The sequence below is a fragment of the Gracilinanus agilis genome, chromosome 1 (assembly GCF_016433145.1).
Source record: "Gracilinanus agilis isolate LMUSP501 chromosome 1, AgileGrace, whole genome shotgun sequence".
In the NCBI taxonomy this organism is placed as follows: Eukaryota; Metazoa; Chordata; class Mammalia; order Didelphimorphia; family Didelphidae; genus Gracilinanus; species Gracilinanus agilis.
Genome location: NC_058130.1, coordinates 721,466,515 through 721,487,350, shown reverse-complemented (window position 1 = coordinate 721,487,350; position 20,836 = coordinate 721,466,515). Strand labels below are relative to the sequence as shown.

Sequence of the window (20,836 nt, the reverse complement as noted above, 5' to 3'; positions counted from 1 at the left end):
GGGGTTGTTTTGTTTGTTTGTTTTAATGAAGACATTGTAGCTATGGGAGCTACTAACTATAAGCTTCCTTATGTTGAGCTAAAGTCTGCCACTCTATAATGTTCACCCATTGTTATTGTCATAAAATGTGTTAAAACTGGACCCTGTATTCTCAGTTGAGTGTAAGTTGTTACAGGATGCTACTAAATAATGAGGGACTGTTCAGGTATGGACCTGATGATTCACTGTGTGTCTGCCATCAAATATATTTTGTATATACTTAGATGTTTATGTTCTCTCCCCTGAGAGAATGTGAGCTCTTTGAGGGCAGGGACTGTTTGATTTTTGTCTTTGTATTCCCAGCACAGTTCCTGGCACACGTAGTAAATGCTTGTTGATTGATTCAACCCCTTCATTTTACTGAGGAGTAAACTGAGACCCAGGGAGTTTAAGCCAAGATCACACATTGAGCTAGTGGCAGAGCCAGAACTAGAACCACAGGTATCCTGACCCCACCCCACCCTACCCCCATCTTAGTGTTCTTTTTCACTGTATCCTGCTAGCTCCTAGTAGATGTTTTGGACATAATTCTTCTTTGCTACCATTACCCAGGGGCACCAAAATTGTGAATATTTTTATTTGGGGAGCCTCAAAGGTTTAAAGAATTGAAGCAGCTCCAGGATGATGTTAGCATCATTTAGTGATGCTAAAAAGTACAAGAACATGTTGTAGAAAGAAGAAAGTTTTGTGGTATGTTCGATATGCCTTCCTTAGTTTTCATTCATTGATACAGATAGGTATAAACAAATAACATTGCTGGTAAGTAACCTCATAGGAACAATAGAGAGCAATTTAGCACATTCTGCTTAAGTGAATCCAAAATATGAGAGAGAAATTAAGAACAAGAAAAGATTGCAGATCATATTTCTTCTTTAATGTCCCTGCTCTGGTGTAAGGAATTTCAAAAACTATTCCGAGGTGATTCTATTCTCTGCCCTACTCTTGTCCAGGTCCTCCAACCTGGTGGGCTTTCAATTTAAAAGAGGATTTCATAGACTCAGTTTTTCTGTGAGTACTTCTGTTAAGTATGGTGCTCACCACAGCTAGCTATTTGTATTCCTAGTTTGTTGTCCTTGAGTCTGCAAGCCCAATGCATTTATATAACTATTTTTCTTCTATTTAGGATGTGTTTGAGATGCGTTTCGCAAAGATGCCTGATGAACCTGAAGAGCCAGTGGTTGCTGTGTCCTCCCCTGTGGTAGCACCACCCACCAAGGTAGTGGCTCCACCATCATCTAGTGATAGTAGCAGTGACAGCTCCTCAGACAGTGACAGCTCAACCGATGACTCTGAGGAGGAGAGAGCTCAGCGTCTGGCAGAGCTTCAGGAACAGGTACTAACATTTCAGCTAAAGAGTAGTGATGGGTACTTGAATCTGGGATTAATTAACTGTAGTGACCACCTGAGTGTTTAATTAGAAAGAGTGAGTTTGTTTGTTTTTAAAACTGACCATACTGTTTCTTTTCTCTCACTGTCTTCTGCATCTTTTTGTGTATTTTGCAGATTCCTACCCTGAGATCAAATTAAGAAAATTTTTCTAAAGTTAAAAAGTGATCAATGGATGTATTCTTAGAAGTTAGGTCTAAATGTTTCTTAGCCACACAGTACCTCACCAGCTAGGCAGAATTCAGTTAGAACTCTTGGATGAGACTTACAGTGAAAATAGAATTTTCAATGTAATGACTGGAGGAAGCATTTGTTGTGGTGACTTAAAGCATTTCTTCTACTATAGCAAAGACCCATGTCTCTTTTACACCTTCTAATCCTTTATGACTAACCTGTTAACACCATCTCTGCATCTACTGCACTCTATGTTTAGTGATGGGGGGGGGGGGCTTTACTGGGGCCTAGAAGAATTGTCATGCTTGACACTAACTATATTATCTGTGTATTTGAATTATTATAGCTTTTTATTTACCTGTATCTGCTCTTAATTTTCTTTGACATGGTTCTTCAAAGGGAATATAGTCACTCTTAAACCCATACTATATTCCTTAGCCTCATTTCTTCTTGGAATGTCACTGTCCTTTTTAGCTTTTGCTACTTTACAACATACAGTGTTTTGGACTCTTTAATTGACCATCAGCTTCAGTTATTGCCTTTGGTTTTCCTCATTTCTTGATGTCAAACATGGTCAATTATATTCTTAGACTTATTTCTAACTGATCATGTGAAGAACCAGAATAGAGAGAAGAGCATGTCCAGACATCATTTATGATAAGCCTCTTATCTATCTCTTATCTTAGCTCAAGGCAGTGCATGAGCAACTTGCTGCACTCTCCCAGCCTCAGCAGAACAAACCAAAGAAAAAAGAAAAAGATAAGAAAGAGAAAAAGAAAGAGAAGCACAAAAAGAAAGAGGAAGTGGAGGAAAACAAGAAAGGCAAAGCAAAAGAACCACCTCCCAAAAAGACAAAGAAAAGTAATAGCAGCAACAACAATGCCAGGTATGTGCTCCAGGCCAATGGAAGAAGTAGAAGGGACCCGTCTTGAACCCAGCTTGCCATTGCTCACATTGGGTGGTTGATGTTTCTGATTCTCTCTTTAATTTTGGCACAATTGTCAATTTATCAGGTGTTTCTTGGCGCATTTAACCCTTGTAAGATTGACTGTTAAGGAAAATCTCACCAGCCTATTAACTGCTGACTGCTATCTCCCTGTGATTCCCTTCCAACTCAGAAATCCAGAAAGAATAGACTATTCCATAATGTCCATGAGTGTTACTGCAAGAGGTTGTGAGTTTGAGTGACCATGTGTTGGTTTGTTGGAGACATTCCCATTTAAAAGTCCTGGCTGAATTAGATGGCTTTTGAGATTCCTTCCAACTTTTATTCTGAAATGATTACATATTGAGAGGATTCTATATCTTAAACTTTTATTGCATTTTTCATTCGCATATCTATTTATCCTTATTAATAAAAGAGCAGAAAAATTTGAGAGCAATTGAAGTAGTATAGAAAAACCAGGGTTCAAAAACAGATTGAGATCAAGAAAAGAAGTTAGAGGTTAGGTACATTTGACTAAGCAAACAAGCAAAAGGCCTTCCTCAGTGGTCAATGTAGTGTTTATAACATTCCTTTAGGCCAGTGATAGTGAACCTATTAGAGGCAGAGTGCCCTGTCTTGTTCTTCCTATCCCCAATACCACTACCACACACAGAGGAGGAAGGAAGCACTCTCATTGGGCTGCTGGGCAGAGAGGTGGGTGAAGTGAGGAATGTCCTCAGTGAGTGTAGAGAGAAGGGGGGGAGTGGCCTGTGTAAAAGGGGAAAATAGGAAGGTTATGGTTGGACTGGATATTTAAAGTTTGGTCTATTACTCGATTCCAAAATAAGAGCCCCAAGTCAGGATGACTTTTATGGTGGTTTATTTACAATTAGGAAGGTTGAAGGTAGAGAAAATGAGAGAAATTCTGGCCTGGACCAGAGGCCTGAACCAGGTAGGGCTTCAGAGGCCCCAGCAGAGGGGCACAGAGGTTAATTAAACAAGGCTTCTAGCCACAAGGCCTTCTCTAAGATGAGAGGCCTCCTGAGGCTAGAGCCTCCAGAAAAGCCAAGGGAAAGAAAGAGAGACAATTCAAAGGGAAACAGTCTGAGGTCTCACTCAAGCTCCTCCAATGCCAAGTTCAAAAGGCAAAAAGCCCTTCACAGGAATTTACCATCATATTTAAAAGATAGCAGTTTTTGTCACTCCTGTGTCCACCTCCAGTTTCATGTGGACAAATGGCAGCCTCAACCCTTTGTTTTTGATTTGTCACTTGTGGGTCACAGACCTCCCTCCTCCCCCTCTTAATTCTAAGTTGGGTGGGGTGACATTATTCCTGGTGGCTAAAGTCTAAAAGAATGAATGAGGATGAGCTAGAGTGCTCTACTTCCCTCCAGCTCTGTTGCCTATGAGCCTCCCACCTTACCCCCTGCCCGCCCCTATTGGCTGTTGGGCAAAGGGGCAGGGGATGGGGAAAAAAAAGTGTTATCAGACACGGTGGGGAGTAGCTCCACTTGAGTCCCTCTGCTTTTCTAGTGTGGAGGGAGGGTTTTCTGAGTGCCTCCAGAGAGTGCTCTGTGTGCCAATTTTGGCACCTGTGCCATAGGTTTGCCATCATTGCTTTAGACATTGCTTAAGAGAAAACAGCTTGTATTGAAGACTATCAGCTACTTTTTTTTCTCTTCTGTGTCTTCCTCTAATAGTGTCTTTTCGTTTTTAAGTAGCAAGAAGGAACCTATGCCTGTGAAGAACAAGCCTCCTCCCACCTATGAGTCAGAAGAAGAGGACAAATGTAAGCCAATGTCCTATGAAGAGAAGAGACAATTGAGTTTGGACATTAACAAACTTCCTGGTGAGAAGCTGGGCCGGGTTGTCCATATCATACAGTCCCGAGAGCCCTCACTGAAGAACTCTAACCCAGATGAAATTGAAATTGACTTTGAGACACTGAAACCTTCTACTTTACGAGAACTAGAGCGCTATGTCACCTCATGTTTGCGGAAAAAGAGGAAACCTCAAGGTATCTTTTCGAGCTATTCCTATCTGACAGTCATATTGACCAAATCGGGTCACAAACTGATTAGTAATGTTGCTTCCTCTACCAGCCAAGAAACAATTCCTAGGTAGGAATAGTACTGTCAAGTCAGCTTATAGATGAACATTTTTTGGTCTCTCCAGATTTCTTTCCCTTTCAGCTCCTTCAGATAGCCCTGTGTATCTGTCCTTGGAGATGCATGTACCCACACATATATTCCCAAGTGCTTGGACCTTAACGTTGTACTCTGATCCTAGCCATAAGTACTTCAGTATGTTTTGTGGGGGGACTCTCTTCCAGATGAGTGTTTTAATGGCTACCCTTACTTTTAACTTCTTAAATATGTCTCTTTTCTTCCACCCAAAGTTTTGAATTCAGACTCACTTCTGGCTATAAATGTCTACCCAAAGATGGTCATCTGGCAACCATCTAGCTATATATAATAAGTGCCACTTCACAGACCATAACCATGTTGACCTACTTCACTGAAACTTGATTAGTTTCTATTTGGACACATAATTATAGCTCCATTTTGATCTGAACAGTCTGATACTCTTCTCATCTCTTAAATATGCTGCAAAAGACCTTACAACAAGAATAATATCATGGACAGTATATAGTATTGGAGCTATATCTCACACAAATTGCTCTACTATAGAAGCAATAGAAAATTAGCAGTCTTATTGTTTTGTACCTGAAGTGCACTAGTCAAATCAGTGAATACTTATTAAGTGCCTCTTATATGTCAACTATTGTGCTAAGCCCTGGGGATACAAAGAAAACCCTCCAAAAGAATCCATTCCTTGCTTTCACAGAGCTCATGGTAAACTGTACAAATAAGTATTCCCAGGCAAGGTAGGAGCAATGTACTAATATCCTTATAAAATGTTTTCTAAGGAAATTTTATGTTAATTGAGTTTTTTAGGTTAGAACCTCAGCATTTTGTTGCAAATACCTTTTTGTTTTAGCTCAGAGAGAGATCTTGTTTTAATAAAGGTCAACAGAATGAACTTCTACTCCTCCCTTTATTCCACCCACCACCTCCAAATCTTTACTTGGACCCAGGTCCAAGCTTGTTATATATAGTCTATATTTGTAATCCTAGTGTGTTGATAGAAACCTTTAGCTTCATCCAAAATTCAAATTCAAATGAGACTAGACTCACAAAGGCTAGTTTTAAGATATTAACCTTTTTTAAGAAATAGAGAGCCAGGTTCTCCCTTGACATAACAGTTTTTCCAGGTTGACAATGTCTAGAATACCAAGCAGCATCATCCCAGGAATTTAAGTGATTCTCAGAATCTTATCTTGTTTTTACCTTATTCAATTAACATTTGTGGGGCCTGCTTAGGGTTTGACCTAACTATTTTTCCTCTGTTAGAAGCAGTAAGTCTATTTCAAAGAGCTCCAGCTTAAGTCAGGAAAAAACTAGTCTGAAAATGCCTGGCTTTTTCCTATATGGAATCAGCCACTTTCTACTCTTCCCAAAGTATTTTCTAGCAAGAGGCTTATAAATACAAACACAAAAACTAAAATTCTTGAATCCTATGAATGGAGAGGGTTGTTTGGAAAATTAGGGGAAACTTGTTCCCAACAGTAATCATTCACTCTAATTCAAATTGTAATAAAAGAAACCAGGAACTACAACTTTAGCTGAAATTTCAAGAGTTCTTGATTTTTTTTCCCAAGGCAGTAATACCTTTGGATTTATTGTTTGTTGAGCTTCTTTGTTGAGTAACTGTTGTTCATGATTTAGTTGGAATATGCCACCTTATTCACCTTCCTACCGATTTATTTGGAATTATATATGTATATATATATGTGTGTATATATATGTATATACACATATACATATACACACACACATAAAAGGTATTGAATTATCTCTATCAGACACTATTTTGCTATTGTCTTGTTACAGCTGAGAAAATTGATATGATTGCGGGGTCCTCTAAAATGAAGGGCTTTTCATCTTCAGAGTCTGAGAGCACCAGTGAATCCAGTTCTTCTGACAGTGATGACTCAGAAACAGGTTAGATCCCACTTATCTAAAGAATCCCAGTCTTTCCAACCCTGCTAATATTCTATACCAGCATTGGCGAAGGTTTTCAAGTTCATGTGCCCAAACTGCAACTTCAGGCTGCCTGTGAGCCCCAGCATTTACTCCAGTGGAAGGAGGAAGTGCTCACTTTGGGTGACTGGACAGAGGGGCAGGACATGCAAAAATTTTTCTTAAGCATCGGGAAGAAGGGGAACAGAGCAGAGTTGTATTGTGCTTATGTGTGTGGCGCTGCGCGCGCGCCCCCCTTCCCCCATGGATATGCATGCCAGTACTTCGCCAACGCTATTCTATACAAATGTTTTCAGTACTAATTTGATAATACTTTTCAGAGGATAATAATAATAGAGCAGAGGACAGTAAGTAAACTGTTAACTCTCTGTTTCTATTTACCTATATGTTGTTTCTTATACAGAGATTTTAGAAGCATAAATCACATTTAGAAACCTGAGGTTGTAATTCCAGCCTGACAAATTATTTTTCCCTGCTGTTTGCTATAGCTTTATTTTCTTGGTCTTGAAACAGAGGCCACATCATGATTCATACCATGCTCCATATTAGTGAATCCTAGAATTTGGTTCTTTTTTAACTTTATTAACAATGTTATCTTGGATGGATAGGGAAATAATACCTGTTATACTACCTCCCAGAATCATTAGGATGAAATTTCTTTATACAATGCTATACATAAATTTGAGAGTATCATCATTATTAGAGTAATGATCTAAGTATGCCTGTTGATTTTGTTAGTTTGGGTGACGTCACTGGGAGAATAGAACAGAACATTGGTGATCACTTTGTGGGGGAGGGGAGCCATCAGTCAACCCTGTTGACTCTATCCCTCCTTTTATATTGCATAAAATAAGGTAGTTAACTGTAACAGTAGTTTCACTAGGGTTATATAGACCAGGAAATGTTTACTCTTTGGCAGTATGGGGGGGAAAGGGAGGAAATGTGCACGAGCACTTTTAAGTTCATTCTTCATTATTAACATTTTCCCCATCATTTTGTTATGTCTTGTCATTCAACAAAACAATCAAGCCCTGTATTATAGCATTTGGGAACTTCTATGGAATAAGTGCTCATGTTGAAATTTTAAGAATTATCTCTCACAAGCTAGTCCAATGTTATTACTGGCTTCTGATCACAAAGAATTCTATAATTCATCTGAACATGGACTCTGCCTTCATTTCTCTTTGGCATTTAGTAAGCAAGCAGCTGCCCCTATTGGCTATCATTAGGCCCCAAGCCATTGTGCTGGGCTTATCTACAGCTCTTAGAACCTTTGTTGGGTTTCTTAGAGGAAATCTTCCTCATCCTCTACTCTAACCTCTTCCATCCATTTGTTCTCTGTCCACAGTTCTTCTTTTCCTTTACTCATTTTTGTGCATGCTTCATCTTCCTCATGAAATGTAGCACTTTGTTAAAGCAGGGAAGGTTTTGTTTTTTATTGTATCCTCAGTAGAGACTTCTAAAGTATTTGTTAGTGTGATGAAGCCATTAAAATACCACATTCTCTTGGTTATTATATCTCCACTTCACTGACTCCAAATCATCTTAATACATGAATGTGGGTGTTTCCCAAGTTTGTCATCAATCTTTGTCAGTTACTGTGTCATCTACCAACTTAATACATTTAAGTCCCTTACTATCATTCTAAGTTTCCCTCAAGAAGAGGCAGCTAGTGGTAAAGCTGGTGAGAGAGCTCTGGGCCTATAGTCAGGAAGGTCTGAGTTCAAATCCAACCTCACCTATTTGCCTCAGTTTCCTTCTCAACTATAAAATGGGTATAATAACATCTATCTCACAGGGTCATTGTGAGGATAAATGAATAAAAAAAGAAGAACACCAAAGTAAAAAATTCAAATTTTTATGGGGGAAGGCAACATGTGCAGTAATTTTTTTTTCATTTGTCAAAATAAATTTATTGATAACTTCTCTTTTATATATTAAATTTTAATTTTATTGTCATGCAAAACACATTTCCATATTGTTCATTGTTGTTGGAACACATTCATACATAACCAAAACTACAAAATAAAATCATAAATACACTGATGTGAAAGGTAACTCAAGCAGTTCTTTCTCTGGTGATGGATAACATTCCCATCATGTCTTTCAGGATTGTCTTAAATCATTGTGTTGTTTAGAATAGCCAAGTTCTTTCACATTTTAACCCACAACATTGGTGTTATTGTGTACAATGTTCTTCCAGTTCTGCTTATTTCACTCTGTGTCAGTTCCTGTAGATCTTTCCAGCTTTTTCTGCAGTCATCTTGCTTGTCATTTCTTATAGCACAATAATAGTACAACATCACCAACATGTACCACAATTTGTTTAGTTGCTCCCCAATTAATGGACATTCCCACAATTTCCAATTCTGTGCCACTACAAAAGTTTTTAAAAGAAAGGTTGGGAGAAAAGGATCCTTTTAGCTCTAAATCTTATATAAGTCCCATAAAAAATCTCAGTCCTGCTAAATATTTGACTTTTATTTTTAGGCACATTTTCTGCCTGTATGTTTTTTTCTTCCTAAAAATCATTTTGAAATCAGGCATGTTTCTTTTAATAGTCAAATTCCTTCCAAGTCAGTTATCTGGGAATATTATTTTCTTTTTAGTACAACTCTCCTCTCTGTTGAAAGCAGGATTTCTTTTTATTATTAATTCTCAATTATCTTTTAAAATAAATATGTTCTCTTTATAATTAATATCCACATTTATTTTTATAACAAATAGAGGATTTTTTAATATATTTTCACCCTAGCCTACATCATTTTCCAATAACATTGTTTTAATACATTATAATCAAACTCTACTATATAAAGTTATGAAATCCTTCTGTGAATCTTAGCAGTGGCCATATATAGTTGAGAAATAGCTTGATATGGAATGGAAAGAGCACTGTATTTGGAGCCAAGGTAACTGGATTTAAATCTCTGAACTTGGTCAAATCACTTTTCCTCATATGTAAAATGAAAGCATTGTAATAGATGACATCTAAGGTCCTTTCTTGAAGTCTTTAAACATTTTGTCTTCTACCAATCTGTCCTCATTCCCTTAATGTAGATGGGGTATGTCATTCTTGGTGCAAGCTATGTAAAATATGTGGCCAAAAGCATTTCTCAGCTCTGGGTTATCTGAGATAGTCAGCAAATTCAGAATCATTGATACTTAATGTTTCCCATTATTTTGGAATCAGTACTAAAATACTCATTAGGTATAGAAGTTAATGTGCAGTAAGTAAAGTCAGTAAGCATTTGTTGAGTAAGTGCACTATGCTAAGGGAGAGGTATGTGGAATTGTTTTTATTAAAAATTTTACATCTAAGAATACTAGGGATAATTCAATAACAAGAGGATGCCTAGGTCAAGATTGTCCAATGAAATATCACCGAATTCTCTGCCTCTTAAGTATTTCAGTTAAATACCATTCCTTATAGATCCACAATTATTTATTAAATGCTTACTATATACTAAGTTATTACTTCATCTCTTTGAAGCTAATATCCAAAAGGCATACCTTTGAGATCTTAATTCTTATTTTTTCCTAACCTTATAAATGACAAGTTAATGACTTTATGAGCTCACCAGCAGATGGAGTCCTTGCTAAGCATCAGAAAAATTTCTACTGTTTAAAATGTAATTCTTTCTCAAGGATTGTTCCTTCCTTTTACTCTCTACCTTTAATGGAGTCAGATTTGGGAATTAAAGAACTATATATATTTTTTAGTCCAATTAACATTTCTTAAATAGTGCCTGGTTTTTTTGCTCTCACTGCCAATCATATTTTATTTGAGCTTTTATTCTCATTTTTCAATACTTATATTGTTTCTGGTAGTTCAAAATAAAGAAAAAGTCTTGGACTCTTTAGTAATATGGCATCTTCTTACTCTGAAGGAATTTCAGATTTACTGAAAACTCCCAGATATATAAACAATATACCTAATCGATTTTTTAAATGTGTCTGTTTAAAAGGTTATAGAGAGTAAGTATAAATTATTTGTTGATAATTTGAAAACCTAGGTACCTTGTCAAAGTCATTGTTATATCTGAATTATATTCCTTAGAATGTTGCCTTAGTTTTGTTCTCTGAAGAGTCCTGCTGGGGGTGGGGGGGGCGGGGGGGGGGGACTTTGCTTCTCAGTAAATTCCTTAGGTAGTGTTTCTCATGGAATAATATTGTGCTACTGCCTTTCTAGTGATGGTTGGCATTGAGTTCATTTTTGCTGCCTTCCTGGTCCAGTGAAGACCTTTGCTTTCCATCAGGGGCAGGAAGGAAGGAAGGAATTTGGCAGCTTATCCAGAGTTCTTGGCTGCTCTAGCACAATTTGATTTTTTTTTTCTTTTTTAAAGAAAGGAAAAAAGATTGTGCAATAAGTAACATGAGAATCCTGGGAACAGCTGTCCTGGCTTGAGGAGGAGAATGAGATTTATGATCTTTGAGTTATCTTTAAAACTCCAACAGCTTTAGCTCTGGCCCACTGACTACATTAAGATTCATTTTCTTCCCCTTTTCCTGGGATGTAAAATGTCCCCATTTTGGTTTTGCCTGACTTCTGTTGCTTTTGGCCAACTAAGCTGATCTAAGAAGGGCTTTTTCATATGCTTTCTGAATATTTGCAGCTATGAGCAATTTTTACACTAGTGACAAGTTTTGTCATTTGTCTGGTTGAACTTCCCTATAGGCTTATTTGTAGTCTTTTCTGAATAGAAATTCTATAGTTTGTGTTTCCCTATCTGTGACTAGTGGATGAAGAGTTCTAGTTAGAATTTTTTTCCCTCTACAGCTTTCCTTTTGTTCAAGAATTTCTGTCCGATTTTGAACAGAAATTCCTGAAAAGGAATATTTGTCTCTTGGGCTAGGGGGTCAGCTCCACTGACTGGGTCCCTAAAAGATTAACATTAAAAGAAGCAGAGGCACAAAATAGGGTGGGAAGGGCAAACTATGCTGAACATCTCTTGGCAAATTTAGATAAGAATGAGTGGAGCCAAATTACTCAGGGTAGTAAGAGATCCCTATCTAACATTCAGTCTGTGATTTGGAAAGCCACATGTGGAGGCCACAGTCTGGGAAATTTCTTTCCCATCCTATTTCCTTTTCCTAGCAGCATGAAATGTCACTGGCCAATTTTATCACATCCTGCTAAGTCTAAGTTATCTTAATTGTGATTGTTCATCCAGGTAGATGTGAAACCCAGGTTCCATGGGAGGGATGTTAGAATGTGTATTTCTTTCCATGTCCATTTCCCTATTAGACGCTTCGAGGCTTTCTTGCTGGTATGTAACAGCCTTACAAGGTTACCTAACTTATGGGTGACTGGGTCTTCTTGCTTAGTGAGTCAAATGAGGGGCTGACAGCTTGATGGCCGGCCTATATTCCTAATCTAAATAAATTCAAGACAAGAGTAGCAAAGGATGGCTGTTGTTTAAAAAAAAAAAAATCCATATTTTCTTCTGTCCCCCCCACCCCCCAACTTTTTTCTGCATTGGAATTTCATCTGCAATGAATTCTAACTTCAACAGAGATGAATGAAATTCTCGAGAGGAGGAGGGTAGTAAATCTTTAAAAAGTTGATAATAATACTTGTATTACCCTCCTTTACAGGCTAATTGTGAGGGAAACACTTTATATACACTAGGAAAAGTATAATTTGATTAATCTTTCTGTGAACCTTTGACTCAAAATTTTCTTTTCCATTTGTTTCTAAAGTTGTGTCCTACTTAACTGAACTTCTGCCCCAAACTTTTGGACTTTTCACTTTTTTTTAAATCTGGGATATGATTTTGTCAAAAGCAGAGGGGGGAGGAGGAGGGAAACATTGACTTCTTGTACAGAATTTTTTAAGTTTGTGGAATACAAGTATGGTTCAGCTATTTTTGTCTTCTGCTTTCATTTTCCCACGTGCGGGGGTGGAGGTAGAAGGAGGCTGTTTAAAAGCTCAAGGGAAAGATGGAATTCTTGATTTTTTGAAGAGATTGGAACCAAAAGTGCAGCAAAGGATATGGCAGGATCTTACTTTTAAAAAAAAAAAATCCATTTGAAATCCCCACCAATCTGAAGGATTTATAATGTCTTTGTTGTTCCTGAGCTCCCTCTTAATGTGTGTGTGCATGTGTGCATGAGCAGTGCCCTTGCTTTTGGGGAAAGAATGAGGCCCGTGGGGTAGAGTAGGGAAATAGTCAGCCTTCCCCCACTAAATAAACCAAACTGATTTTATTCTCTGACTTTTTCCAGAGCAGAAGTCCGTCATTTTGTGTTCATCTTATTCACCTTACTTCCCAGGGTACCTATGCATTCTAACTTAAGAGCTCAATTTTTCTGAGCTTTATCTTATAGGAAAAATTTTTCCTCTTAACATAATCTCAGTAGCAGTAAATCACTTTGGAATTAAACATGACTAAGCAGTAGTGGCTGTGTATCGTTTAAGGAGAATTTTTTTATGGCTTTTGAAATAGTATTGGGACTTGTATAAGTAAAATACTTTTTCTATAGAAAAGTAGGATATAAAAGGAAGGGAGAGGGAAGAATCCCTTAGTATTTAAAAACCAAGATGTATGTTAATACTATATTAAAGAATTGTGTAATAGAAAACTATTCTGTTTCATCACAAATTATACCATAAACACTACCATAGAATAGTACATTGCTACCACTTACCTAAATTTTCATCCAGGGTTGTTTTTTAGAAGTAAAAAGTGGCCAAAGTTAGTATTTATTCTCTAGACCTCAGTGGAATTGAACTTAAATAAAAATAGGAGAAAGGAAGCACTAAACCATACTTAAGGATCTTTGTAAACCACATACTGACTTAGAAGACCACATATTAACATTATCTGTGTTATGCTATGTTTCTTGTTTATTTTATTAAGCACTTCCCAATTATATTTTCATCTGATTTGGGCCTTGTTCTGGAGTATTGGTTCAGTGTTTGACACCTCTACACTAGAATAGGGATTTTTAACCCTTTTTCTCCTGGAGATTAACAGCAATCTGTTAATGTTTATGGGGGCCCCCTTTATATTGCTTTTTAAAACCATATAACTTTTTTTTACACAAAATGCCAGGTTTATTCCAATCATATTACTTTCAAATAACAATGGGGTTTTAAAGAAATTGTTACTATCTCCCCTTCTAATCTTAAGATTCTATTCATAGCATCTGACTTAAAGTAGATATGTGTGATTTATGCATTTACTTTGCAAATACATATTGAGAATCTACAATGCATAGAGTACTGTGCTAGACTCAAGGAATGGCACAGAGATAATTATGCCATTGTTCCTGACTTAAAAGGAGCCTTATTTACAGTTAAGAGGATACAGTAAGAACATAACTCTATTAAAAAACAGATATTCTAAGTACCTTCGAGGGCTATGAACAAGAAGTTATAAGAGTTCAAGAGAATGATCAGTATCAATAAATACTGAATGGACAAATCCATATGACTGTATGACATTTTCTTTTGATACATCTTCTGCAGGTATTTCTGATCTCACTTTTAATGTGAGGAATATAGTGAAGAAAGGAAAGTCCAGAGTCAGTGAATAAACATTTTTTTTATTTGATTATAAAATTTTTAGTTTAAACTTTTTTCAATGATTACACGATTCATGTTGTCTCCCTCCCCTCTTTCTTCCCCCACTCCCGGAGTTTACAAGCAATTCCACTAGATTATACATATATTATTACTCAGAACCTATTTCCTTATTCATTTTTATAATAAAGTAATCTTTTAAAACCAAAACCCTAAATCATATAAACAAGTGATAAATTATATGTTTTCTTCTGGATTTCTACTCCAACAGTTCTTTCTCTTGATGTGGATAGCATTCTTTCTCATAAATCCCTCATAATTGTTCTGGATCATTGCATTGCTATATTAGTAGCAAAGTCAATTACATTTGATCATCCCACAATGTTTCAGTTACTCTGTACAATGTTCTTCTGATTCTGCTTATTTCACTCCACATCAGTTCATGGAGGTCTTTTCCAGTAGTGAGTAAATAAATATTAAGTGGATATTGTGTCTGGCACTGCCCTTAGCACCGAATATAAAAATATAAAAGAAGTAAGACAATCCCTGTCATCCAGGAGCTCACTATATATTTGGGATGACAGCACACAAAAGGACACTGGAAAGCAGGATGGATGATAGATGGGATGACACTCAACAGAACAAACCAACCCAGTCAAAATGAATGTAGCCTGGTGGGAATGAGAATCTGGCTGGCCTCAGAACCCTTTTTAGATAAAAAGCAGCTTTAGGAGGAGTTCTTTTCTCTGCACTTTCTATGATACCACAGAATATCAATAGAGTATGAGTAGATTAGTATAATCTCATGAAATGAGGAATTTCCTGATGCTTCTGTGGGCTTCAGGTGACTTACTTGATGACAGATATAGAACAGTCTCTATGAAGATGGAATTGTCCTTTGTTCCCACAACAAATTTTTATTGCTGGATCTGGCCTCTCAGGGCAAAGTTGCTAGACTTATTGAATACATTTTTTGAGCTACAGTAGAGCTAAAGCCCATTACTTGTAGTCAGCCCTTGGCTACCAAAGGAAGGCTAAATTGGCCAAACTGGCCCAAGTTGGAAACAAAGCTGTCAAAGAGCCCATGGGTGACTACTATACTTCCAGTCTAGACAAGATAGAGGCGCACCCCCCCCCCCCCCACACACACACACATATTATTTCACAGCATTCATTTTCTGATACTTTGTTTTTTCTCTTTGCTTTATTTTAGTCGTTTTTATAATGTTTTCCAAGCTCTACTACATCACATCAGTTCATACTAGTCTTTATATCCTTCTCAATACTCACTATTTACTATAGCATAGAATGTTTCCTTACATTTGTGTGACATTATTTAACCAATTCAATAGAAATCTACTCTGTGTCCAGTTATTTTGTGTCACAAAAAGTGCTAATATAAATGTCTTGATAATACAAAAGGCCTTTATTCCTACCAGTGAAATCTCTGAGTCAAAGGATCTGGACATTTTTGTTCCACTGTTTTTAGTCACATTTATCATAATTCCAAATTGCTGTTGTCCAAAGTAATAGACAACTTAACAGTTCTTTAAAAAAATGCTTCTCATTCAACCTCTCCTTGAGTACTCTCATATTTTTGTTATCTTTGCTAATTTTGGTGGAACCTTGAGGTTTTTCTAATCTGCATTTTTTGTTAGTGATTTGGAACATTCTTTTATGCAAATGTCAGTAGTTTACAATTCCTTTGGAGAACTGTTAGTTTATATTCTTTGATCACTTACCTAAATGAAAACTGTTTTCTATTTCATGTTATCAAAATTATTTTTTCTAATTTCCTAAATTCTTTTTTTGCTTAGTAATTCACCTACCCATTGCCTGTAAAATCTTCTACAATTTTTTGTGATGTGATCTTTAATATTCAGGACAAGCATCTACTTTGAATTTATTCTGATATATGGTATAGGATTTTGAATCTAAACCTAATATCTGCCTGACTGCTTTCTTGTTTTAACAGTAGTCCTTGTTAAATAGGGAGTTCTTTCTTGGGTGTTATGTTTTCAGTATTTCTTAATTACTGTTATTCCATTCATTTATTTCTGGTTCTTGTCTGACCTCTTCCATCTGGGAATAACACCGACCTCACTGGATTGTTGGAGAGATCAAATAAGATGTATGCAAAGTATTTTGAAAACCTTAAAACTCTTAACAAATTGTATCTATTATTGTTATCGTTATCTACATTTCTCTTTCTTAACCAGTACCAAATGAATTTGCTTTACTCTCTAATATAGTTTGAACTTGGAATGTTTCATTGTCCCTTTATTTTTATTTTTTTCACTATTTCCTATGATATTCTAGAATTTGTGTTTCTTCAAATGAATTTTTGTGTTATTATTTTGTTCTTTGATTGGTATAGCACAAATACTATAAACATCAAGTGGTTTTAGCATTTTTATATTGAATGGCCCAATGTGAACATAGAATTTTCTTGGAATTACCTAAGCTATTTCTTGTGAGGAGCATTTTGTAATTGTATCTATGCTTTGGTAGGTTGACTCATTTTGAATTTTATAGTTATTTTAAATGGCAGTTTCCATTATTGCTTTCTGAATTTTGTTGTTATTATACTAGAGTGTTGTTTAGGTTGGGGGGTGTAGTTAGCTTGCTGCCCCCAACTTGATTGAATATTAATTGCTTCAGTTAGTTTCTGATGCCTTAGTATTCTTCGAGGTTATGTCATTCAGGAAATAAAGTTTTATTCTCTGCTCATCATCGTGCCTTTAAATGTATTTCTCTTGTCTTTCTGCCATTACTGCCATTTCTACAACTATGTTAAATAATAATAGGAAAAGGAGACATCCTTGCTTTACTCCCTTATTCATTTTAAAAGCTTTTTGTGTTTCCCATTTACATAAAATGCTTATTTCCTGGTTTTAGCTAACCATGAGTTCAAGTTCCTTTTCTGATCTGTGATTGTTTAAGGTCTCTATTTAACGTTGTATCAATTTCAAGTATCAGGAATAGTGTTGTATCAATTTTGCGTAGAATTTAAGTTTTGTTAGCATAAAATTGTATATAGTAGGTTTTAATGGTTTCATTTCTATTGTGTTGTGATTTCAACATTTTTTAAAAATTTCATTTCCCTCTTTAATCAAGTTTGCTAAAGTCATCTTTTACTTCTATCAATTCTGTAATCTTTGGGTTCCAATTTATCTTTTTTTCTTTAATTTTTAAGATTTTCTCTTGTGTTTGTTTTGGGTTTGTTTACTTGATGACTTTCTATTTTTAAATTTCATATTCAATTCATTAATCTTCTCTTTTTTTTTTCCTATTTTGTTAATGTATGTTTTTAGGGATATAATTTTTCCTCTGAGGACTGCTTTAGCTGCATCCCAGAAATTTTGGTATGTTGTCTCGTCATTATCCTTGTCTTTCACATGATTATTGTTTCTATGACTTGCTCTTTGACTCTTACATTTGACTAGATTCTTTAGGATTTTGTTGTTAGATCTTTGTTTGGGTCTGTTTCTTTTGCTTGTGCTTCCTTAATTGATTAATATTTTTATTCTGGTATGGCCTATAAAGGATGTGTTTGGCATTTTTGTTTTTTACCTTTATTTGCAATTTCTATGCCTTAATTTAAGATTTCTTTTGTTAAAAGTACCATGCAGTGCTGAGAAATTATATATAGTTTAGTATAACACATTCAAAAAGTAACATAAATCTTTTTAGCTATAAATCTCAATTCTATATTTTGTTTTGTCTTTCTGTTAGATTTTCCAGATCTGAAAGAGGAACATTAAAGCTTCCTATTATTTAGTGTTAAAGCCAATACTTTGTCCTGAAATTTTACTTTATTTAAATTTTTTTGATGCAGCCTTATTCCAAAGGCTGTTACCTTAACTCCCCACTTGGTCTTTTACCTAGTGGGTTTGAGGTTCCTAATTAAATTATTTATTTTTCTTTCTGTCCTTCCTTTTTAAAATGGTTTGTTCAAAATCCCCTGTTCTTTTCTCCTACAGACAATTTCTTGGTTTTGTTCTTTTTCTTGTTTCCCTTCACTTTCTATTTTGAAATCTTATTCTCATTTATTCATTAATTTTTTTACATCATGGACTTAAAACTCCTGATGTAGTAGGTTTGAGCCCCTTTTAAACAATTTCTGTACTGTAGTCTATATAGCTCTCGTTTCATAATCATTGCTTTTTTCTATAATGCCTTACTCAAAGTATCACCTCATGAGCAGAGTAATACCCTTTTCCTAAATGGTGCAGTCCAGTTCTTCCTTCTATTTTTCTCATAATCATTCTCCTTCCCATTTACCATGGAGTCTCATTTCTGGATCTTCATTCACCCTTCTGTGTTCTCCTCCCTCCTCACCTTTCCCTTTAGAGGCTCACTTTAATGTCTAAGTACCTGCTCTAATAGTCTAGATATCCCTTCTCCTAGAACAGAGTGTTATCCATGGAGGCACACTACTCTCATGGAGAAGGTTGTCTGTCTCCCATGAATCTTCCAAAATTGAACCTAGTATGAGGGCCCAATATCCTCACAGGCATGTATTTCTTCCTCCAGGTATTAAGCAAGAATTTGTGTGTTTAGTATGACTTATGCTAATAAGCACTGAGAATACAAAGAAGGGTGAAGAAATATGTTTTGACATCTTCTGCCAGATATCACTTCACTGCAACATTTTTGGATTCCAAATTTCTTTTGTTTCTTTGGAGAATCCACTGTCCACTTTAGATTCATTTTTTCCCCAACTATTATTGAGGTATTGTGGGGGAAAGGGTTCCACATTGAGACTTATAACTCTGACATACATTTTTTTCTTATTTCTTCTCTTACAAATTTCCTTTCTTTTTTTAACTGTTCTGGAATTTCTGGTTCCAGTTCCATGCCATCTTGGAATTCCATAGGGTTTTGTGCTTCCTTAGCCATTGGTTCTCTTTCTGTTGCCTTATAATATGCTGTGTATTGGTTCCAAGTCAGAAGAGTGGTAAGGGCTAGGTAATAGGGGTCAAGTGACTTGCCCAGGGTCACACAGCTGGGAAGTGTCTGAGGCCGTATTTGAACCTAGCACCTCATGTCTCTAGGCCTGGTTCTCAATCCACTGAGCTACCCAGCTGCCCCCTTTGTAATATATTTTTGATGAATTTTGTAATCTCTAGGGATTTAATACTCATTCTTCTAGTTTTAGGGACCTCTCTGTTGATTTATTTGCTTGTGACTTGGGGTTTGTTATGGACTGAGGTGTGGTAGTAAAGTCTGTGAAATAGGAGGAGGTTCCCAAGCATGAACCTTTGAGTCATTTTGTGTTCTTTACTATTAACAGGAAGGCTGGTGGGAGGAGGAGTCCTGAATGAGCACTTCCAGGATTTGTAGTATCCATTGTTAATGAATATTTTGCCTTGTCTTGGTTTTCTCTTTCTCATTTTGCTTCTTTCCTCTTCCCTCTCTTTCTCCCCTCCTCTTCCTTCTTCATTTATAATTGCTTTAAATTTTGCCCATAATTTCTCAGGGAGGGGGAGATAAGGTAATAAGAACTGAAATGATCTGGCCTACCATCTAGTTTGTCTTATGAACCAGAATCCTCAGCAAAGCACTGTGCTAAATATCAAAGGAAACACAAAATTATTTTAAAATTAATATTCAATGCCTCCAAAGTATGATATTTATAAGGATTTATTAATATTAAATTAGAGAGCTAGAGGAAACCTTTCCCACTCACCTCACATGGCAAAGAGAGGCTAGGGCCACAAGGACTGGTCACCACTCAGTTCACGTGAAAGAGAGAGAGAGAGGTGTTTCCCTCAAAACTATATATAGTCACACTAAGGACACAAGTAGAGGTATATACAAATATCACAGTTTTTGTTTGTTTGTTTTAAGGGAAATTGCAAAAATTTGAGGATAAGAGGGAAATAAAAGGGAAAAAGAACAAAACCAATGTTAGATGCATTGACAAAAAGCCAATTAGGGGGCTTTGGCATAAGAGTGTCCATTCAATATAAATGCATTCAGCTCCCCCCTCCACCCCACCCCACCACCCCCCTCCTCCCCCAAGTTCAAATTTGTCATGTCTCAAAGTTCACTCTGGATCTTCTGGTACAGCGGGTATTCTCTGCAGGCATCTTCATGGTGCCTTCTGGATTCTGGGAGGTAGTCTTCTGTTCTAAATTAGGGTCAAATTCAAATCCAAATTCACAGCAATAACATAGTCCCCTCTGAGGAGAATAATAAAACAGCCCCCTTGGAGCTTACAAATAAAAGATTCATTTATATATATATATATATAATGTGTGCAATAGATGTAATAGAATATGGTAGGCGTTACTGATAATGTGAAAATTAATACACAGAATTCAAAGAATAGATCATTGCTTACTGAGGATCTGGGTAACAGCCTCATGGGAGGGATGGCATCAAAGGATCAGTAGGATTTTGTCAGACATGGACTGGCTCCGTTTGCAGAGGAGAAGATCTTCCATGTCTAGGGAGCAATAATCTTCTCTTTTAACAAAATAGAAGGAAATTGAATCCCAGAGGTAACAAAGCAATGATTTTATCCCAGATCTTTTCCATATCCTGAGCTCTTTATTAGAAGGTTTAATAAGATAACCATCAAGATAATGATAATCCAGCAGAATGTACTATACTAGAGTGGTTGCAACTGGAATTGAGAGTTGGAAAAAGGCTTTATTAAAATATATATGCAAAGCC

The 20,836-nt window shown here is 36.4% G+C and overlaps 1 protein-coding gene across 1 annotated transcript in view; it reads left to right on the top strand.

Moving 5' to 3' along the window:
- Positions 1 to 20,836, top strand: part of BRD4 (bromodomain containing 4) — an 85,106-nt gene that overhangs the window by 40,212 nt on the left and 24,058 nt on the right. Inside the window, exons 6-9 of the mRNA XM_044685317.1 lie at positions 1,163 to 1,372; positions 2,286 to 2,485; positions 4,246 to 4,541; positions 6,478 to 6,588. Coding sequence (XP_044541252.1) covers positions 1,163 to 1,372; positions 2,286 to 2,485; positions 4,246 to 4,541; positions 6,478 to 6,588 — 817 coding nt within the window. The remainder of the gene's footprint in view (positions 1 to 1,162; positions 1,373 to 2,285; positions 2,486 to 4,245; positions 4,542 to 6,477; positions 6,589 to 20,836) is intronic.